At 53.8% G+C, this 6,773-nt stretch overlaps 1 protein-coding gene across 2 annotated transcripts; it reads left to right on the top strand.

Annotated features, from left to right (window-relative positions):
* The first annotated feature begins 1,762 nt into the window (after positions 1 to 1,762).
* LOC123444762 (patellin-3-like) lies at positions 1,763 to 4,679 on the top strand. 2 transcript variants are annotated; one of them, XM_045121598.1, is made up of 5 exons: positions 1,763 to 2,422; positions 2,498 to 3,178; positions 3,608 to 3,732; positions 3,843 to 3,984; positions 4,093 to 4,679. In XM_045121598.1, exons 1-5 carry the CDS (start codon positions 1,967 to 1,969, stop codon positions 4,351 to 4,353), a joined length of 1,665 nt encoding a protein of 554 aa, XP_044977533.1. In that variant the 5' UTR covers positions 1,763 to 1,966; the 3' UTR covers positions 4,354 to 4,679. The 2 variants fall into 2 exon arrangements, with proteins under 2 accessions (XP_044977533.1, XP_044977532.1); XM_045121597.1 differs by having other exon boundaries at positions 1,763 to 3,178.
* Positions 4,680 to 6,773: the final 2,094 nt, after the last annotated feature.

Genomic DNA, 6,773 nt, shown 5'->3' with positions numbered 1-6,773 from the left:
ATCGAAAGGACTACGATAGATCCCCTACACTTGTGGGTCATCAAAACACAATGTTCAAGTAGGGGATTACAGCAAGGTGCGGGAGAGTGGACCGCCAAAAATACATGAGGAAGGCGATGAAGACGATGATGTTGATGAAGACGATCACCGCAGTGATGGTTCCCCCGATGGCACTCCGGCGCCACCGGAAGAGAGGGGAGAGTCTCCCCCTTAGTCCTCCTCCTCCATGGCATCTCCACGATGGGAGAGGTTCTCCCCTCTCGTCCTTGGCCTCTATGGCTCCCGGAGGGGCGAGAGCCCCTCCAGGATTGGATCCCTCTCTGTGTTTCTCTCCTGTTTTCTCTCCAGATTGTTTTTTTGTCGATACATAGAATTGTGGCGGTGGAAGTTCTGATCTAAGGTTATTTCTAGAGGTTTCTATATTTATAGGATTTTTGGGCGTTGGAATCACGCCAAGATGGGCCATGAGTAGCCCACTAGACACCAGCCCACGCGAGGGGGGGGGCTCGTGCGCCTGGGTGTCTAGTGGGCACCAAGGGCCCCCCCCTTCTAGTGGTTCTTTGCTCCAGTATTTCTATTTTCTTCCAAAAAATCGTAGAAAAATTGTCCAATTTCGAGAACTTTAATTTCTACACAAAAAACAACACGAGAGTAACATGCGAGACGGCCCAAGGACCCCTTAATCCGAGACTCCCTCGGTGGCTTCGGCGGCAACATGATGAGTGAAATGGGAGGTGGCTTCAGTGACAACATGATTAGTGGCGTGGTAGGTGGCTTCGGTGGAACATGTCCAGCATGAGAGATGGCAATGAAGGTGCTTCTAGTGGAATTCGCGGCAACGAGACTTCAACGCAAGAAAACGTCGAGAAAGAAGTCGTTGATGATGATTAGACCAGTGTCGACAATTACACTAGTGAGAACGGAGAGGATGTGATGATGATGAGACCACCGTCGATAATGGCACTTGTGAGAACGGAGAGGAGGCAAATTGAGCGATGTCTATGTGCATTTTCATTTATTAGACCAACAACTTCGTTTGATACAAGTGACTTTTGCGTGTAGAATTTAAAAATGTGACCGGTGATGCATTTTTGTTGTTACAATTGTGAAAAATTGATGTGCAAATGCGGCCGGCCGTAGATGGATAGCAGCGGCGTGGCGGTCTGTCGGTTTTACATCTCGAGTTTACATCATATGTTGGAGTTGCACTTTTACATCTCCGTGTTACATCATCTATCGTAGTCTATTTTTTTAAGGTAAAAACTTTTTTTAATGATGTAGCTTATACATTATCTACTTTTACCTCTCTAAATTTACATCTTCTATTGAAGATGCTCTTAAAGCCCCAAATTGAACATGGTGTATTATTGTGTAACGATTTACATCTTCTATTGAAGATGCTCTTAAAGCCCCAAATTGGACATGATGTATTATTGTGTAACGAATACATTTTCAAACGAAGCCAATACCCGGCGACCACTGATGGAGTACCTCCGCCACCGTTCATTTCATTTCTACCCCGACACAAGAAAACAAGCCACCGCTTGAAATTAGCTGTTAGCTACCTCAAAAACAATCAACAACTCAAAAAAAAAAAAAACTAGCCATCCAGCAAGCAAGAAAGAAAGAAATCAGCGCCATTAACCCGGTATTAATTGGAACAAATCCGTTGCATTAATCGGGGCCCACGGGGGACGCGCCACCTTCCTTGCTCTCGTTCTGCTCTCCTCTTCCGGCCGCCAGCGCAAGACCGCAGCAGCAAAGCTGGCCTCCCCACTCTGACAGCCTTGCTCCGCCTCCGCCCCCCTCCCCCTCCCTATATCTCTCCTCCCCAAACCCTAGTCCCAGCACAACACCCCAAGCTTTCTCTCTCTACCTCCCTCCCTCCCTACCGTGCTCTCCCCCCTCTCTCTCTCCTGCTCTGTCTTTCTTTCTTCACCGCAAAAGCTTGAAGCAGCTCGCGGAGATGGCAGAGGAGCCGCAGCCGCAGGCCGCCGCCCCCGAGGTGGTCGTCGCCGAGAAGGCGCCGGCGGAGGTGGAGAAGAAGGCCGAGGAGCCTGCCGCGACGGACGCGGCGGAGGCCGAGGCCGAGGAGACGGCCGCCGTCGCCGACGATGGCGGCGCCGTCGAGGCCACAGGCTCTTTCAAGGAGGAGAGCAACCTCGTCGCCGACCTGCCTGACCCGGAGAAGAAGGCGCTCGACGAGTTCAAGGAGCTGATCGTCGCCGCGCTCGCCGCCGGTGAGTTCAACCTGCCCCCTCCCCCGCCGCCGCCGAAGGCCAAGGCTGAGGCCGCCGCAGAGGAGACCAAGACGGAGGCGCCCGCCAAGGAAGAGGCCAAGACCGAGGAGCCGGCCAAGGCCGAAGAACCAGCCGAGGAGCCCAAGGCCGACGAGCCGGCCAAGGAGGAGCCCAAGGCCGAGGTGGCGGCGGAGCCAGCAGCCGAAGAGGCCAAAGCTGAGGTCGCTGCCGTGGCAGCCGCCGAGGAGCCTGCCAAGGAGGAACCCAAGGCCGAGGAGGACAAGCCGGCCGAGCCAAAGAAGGAGGTGGAAGCCGCCGTCGTGGTCGCCGAGGAGGGCACCAAGACGGCGGAACCGGTCGAGGAAGTCGCCGCCACCACAGAGCAGGCACCGGCGGCGGAAGCGGAGGCGGAGGCGGCCGCGCCGGAGCCGGTGTTCATCTGGGGCGTGCCGCTGGTGGGCGACGACGAGCGCACGGACGCGGTGCTGCTCAAGTTCCTGCGCGCGCGGGAGTTCAAGGTGAAGGAGGCGATGGCGATGCTGAGGTCCGCCGTGCTGTGGCGTAAGCGCTTCGGCATCGAGTCGCTCCTGGAGGCCGACCTGGCCTTCCCGGAGCTGGAGAAGGTGGTGTTCTACCGCGGCGCCGACCGGGAGGGCCACCCGGTCTGCTACAACGTTTACGGCGAGTTCCAGGACAAGGAGGTGTACGAGAAGGCGTTCGGCGACGAGGAGAAGCGGGAGCGGTTCCTCAAGTGGCGCATCCAGCTGCTGGAGCGCGGCATCCTGTCGCAGCTCGACTTCGCGCCCAGCGGCACCTGCTCCATGGTGCAGGTCACCGACCTCAAGAACTCGCCGCCCATGCTCGGCAAGCACCGCGCCGTCACCCGCCAGGCCGTCGCCCTGCTCCAGGACAACTACCCCGAGTTCATCGCCAAGAAGGTAACGACGCCTCTTCTCCCCGGCATCCAATTGCCCATCTTTCGAACCTCACAGCTGCATCAGTAACTGTGATCCAACAATGTGAAACTGCACATCGAAATTTGGCTGTTTGTGCCCAAGATTCAGTTTCTATCCGTTCACGGTTTAACGTTGGGAGCGAATGATTCGGCCCCAAGCATGTTCTTTGGGCACTGCGCTAAAGGGCAGACCTTTATGGTCTCAATTTTGAGTCCTGGTTTGGGTTGACTCATGTCTTTTGGCGTGGGCTTTGGCCCATCATCATAGGGCAAATTGGGGGTCTTTTCCTTTTGTTCATACTTTTCCCAATTCTGAGTTGTAACATTGGTTTAGTATAGCATTTCGTAGTTAATTGCAGTAGTTTCAGTGGGATGGGATCATAAGTTTGGTTGGATCATGGTATGTATGCAGGTGTTCATCAACGTACCATGGTGGTATCTCGCAGCCAACAAAATGATGAGCCCTTTCCTGACCCAGCGCACCAAGAGCAAGTTCGTGTTCGCCAGCCAGGCCAAGTCACCCGAGACCCTCTTCAGGTATTGCGCGCAATATATATATATATACATTCAGGGATTCCTACTTTTATCGTTTGATCGTCGAGGGATCATGTTCTCAATTGGTGTTCATCTTCTGTAACTAAATTCAGATACATCGCGCCGGAGCAAGTCCCGGTCCAATTCGGAGGCCTCTTCAAGGAAGATGACCCAGATTTCACCACCTCCGACTCTGTCACCGAGCTCACCATCAAAGCTTCCTCCAAAGAAGCCATTGAGATCCCTGTCACCGAGGTTGGCATCCTTTGCATTACACGCTGAATTAGTGCATGCTTACGAATTCGTCTAATGCATCGATCGTTTCAAATCAAACTTATATAGATTGTTCATCTGCCATTGTAGAACTCAACGATTGTATGGGAGCTCCGGGTGCTGGGCTGGGAGGTGAGCTACGGTGCGGAGTTCACCCCCGACGCGGAGGGGGCGTACACCGTCATCGTGCAGAAGACAAGGAAGGTCCCCGCGAACGAGGAGCCCATCATGAAGGGCAGCTTCAAGGCCAGCGAGGCCGGCAAGATCGTGCTGACGATCAGCAACGCCGCGTCGAAGAAGAAGAAGCTCCTCTACAGATCCAAGGTGAAGAGCTCCGGCGAGTCCGTCTGAGGCCAACAATTCAAGACCACCGCTGGAGTCCCCGATAGAAGAAGAAGAAGAAGAAGAAGACAAACCTTTTTGGTTTCTGTTCTTTAATTTCATTGGTTTTGTGGTTTTTGGTTGGCATTCCCGCATTTGTTTAATTAAAATTGAAAAAACCCAAAGTGAGCTTGATTTGCGACGGTACAGTAGTTGGGTGAGGAGAGGTTGGTATGGCTGGCATGGATGGGTGGTATAATGGCATCGTGATGGTGGTTGAGGAGAAAATGTGGGGAGCAAAGGAAAGAAAGGAACCGAGGAGGAATACAATCTGCTGCTCTGTAAATTTGTCTGTACATTGCAATCCCTGGATCCTCATGGTCATGGACATGTTGTTATATTTAGAGGAAGTACTACTCCTACTTGTCATCATTCATCAATCCCATGTTACTCCGCTCTCGATACTACGTTGGTGGTTGGAGGAAGCAGTTGCGCCGTCTCCTTGTAGTATGTCCGGATCCGCCTTGCTCGTTTCCAGCAAGGCAGGCGGGCAGGGTCTGTAGCAGAGTTATTGGCGTGCCTCAACAACCCCAGACAATCTGGCGACGTGATGATCGCGACTTGACGAGCCGTGCTTGCGCCCAAAATCATCCTTTCTTCCACTGCTTACTGGCAGCGTTTGAAAATTGAAAAAGGACGCCATTTGTAACACGTTCACGCATGGCCGAGGGGAAAACAAGTGATGGGCGGACAAGGCTGCACTCTGCAGGCCGAATTAAGAAGAAGAAGAAAGTGTTTGGTGCTGATGATGGGGGCATAAACTAAGCGTGGGTGGGGTGGGGTGGGGTGGGGTGGGGTGGGGTGGGGGTGGGGGTGGGAAGAACATCCGTCCAGCCAGGCCGTCCCCGTTCCAAGGCTGTCACCGTGTCGTGTCGTGTCGTGTCGTGCGGAAACCGAAGGGAAAAAGCGACGCCGAGGCCCAACCCCAAGCTGTGTCGCGGAATAAACAAAGGGTGCGGCGCGCACTGTGCAGTCGCCTTTCCCTTTGACCACCACGGCAACTCCCAGTAGTAAAATATATAGTATATTAAAATAGTACTCCCTCAGTTCCTATATAGTTGTATTTCTAAAGATTCAACTAAGAACTACATACGAAGTAAAATGAGTAAATCCATACTTTAGATTGTGTCTATATACATCGTATGTAGTTTGTAATAAAAATCTATAAAAAGACAAATATTTAAGAAATAGCACTACTAGGCCATTGTATAATTGAATTAATGTCTTTCTAGTCACTGTAGCACCTTTCATCGAAGGGCGGGACGGGACGGCTCGGGACGGCTTTGTGCATTTCCGGCACTGACGCGCGCGCCGTGATTACTGCGTGCTCTTTGCATGCGGCTTTCTTTCCTTTGGGAAACAAAGGCGAGCAAGACACAGGGCCCGTTTTGGCTGCGGCTTTCAATGGCGACGATGCTCTCTACTAAATGGCCGTGGATGTGCGTGTCCTCATGGAACGGACGGACGCACGGGCATGCGGCCTTGTCGTGTTTGACGATCGCGTGCCACATTTATACAGGGCCACCGGGGGACGAGTCGCGCTGGGGGAGATCGGACCGCTGCTCGTGGCGGGCGGGAGGCAAGATTTACTTCGGCCTCGTGTCCTCGGTGATGCCTGGTTGGGCCGCAGTTGCTGGCTCCCTCCTTAACTCCGGAACTATTTACCGGCTTTCCTCTTGCCGCCTTGCCCATGGCGATGAGGACAGGGGCACGCGTGCTTGCTTCATTGTCGGGGCCAGGCCGCCGAGAGAGGCAAGACTAGAAATAAAAATGGAACGGCACCAGCTGGTGCGGTGGTCCCTGCAGGCTGCCGCCGGCAGGGCTGACTGGGCACGACCAACTTCAGGGCAGCGGCGCATGCTGGACAAGGCTCCGGAACTTTTTGTTCGCTGCGTCACGGAACCAACTCACTCCAAAGCACCGACTGATTTGATCTGCCCGTGTTTGTTTTAGTCGAAATGGACATAAAAATCGGTCCAACACGTTGATTTTGCTTTTTATCCGCCACACAACTTATTTCAGGTTTAAATATTGATCGTGATTGCATCTGCACGGGCACGAAAAGAATGTGCGCGATGCTCGCCTCATCCTTCCATGGCCCGCATTGTCGGTGGCACATTAGTCATTTCATCTTCCTCCATCGACAACTAGCACACCCGGTCACCCCATCATTCGTCGCCGCCGCCAGTTTCAATGCCCAGGCCAAACTTGCCGCGTATACATACCTCCGGCGCAGTACACCGCCTTCCAACATCGTCGGCATCGTCGCCTCGTCCCACCGGCGTCGCAGCACCCCGACATTGCCGGCACCTCCGCGTGTTCTCCCTCGCCTGCAACACCCAAGCGCGGCAACCTTGCTCGTCGGACGTCGACGGGCCTCACCAGGTCCA

The sequence above is a fragment of the Hordeum vulgare genome, chromosome 3H, assembly GCF_904849725.1.
Source record: "Hordeum vulgare subsp. vulgare chromosome 3H, MorexV3_pseudomolecules_assembly, whole genome shotgun sequence".
Classification (NCBI taxonomy): domain Eukaryota; kingdom Viridiplantae; phylum Streptophyta; class Magnoliopsida; order Poales; family Poaceae; genus Hordeum; species Hordeum vulgare.
The sequence above is the reverse complement of the archived record's forward strand: the minus strand, read 5'-3'. Positions and strand labels throughout refer to the sequence as shown.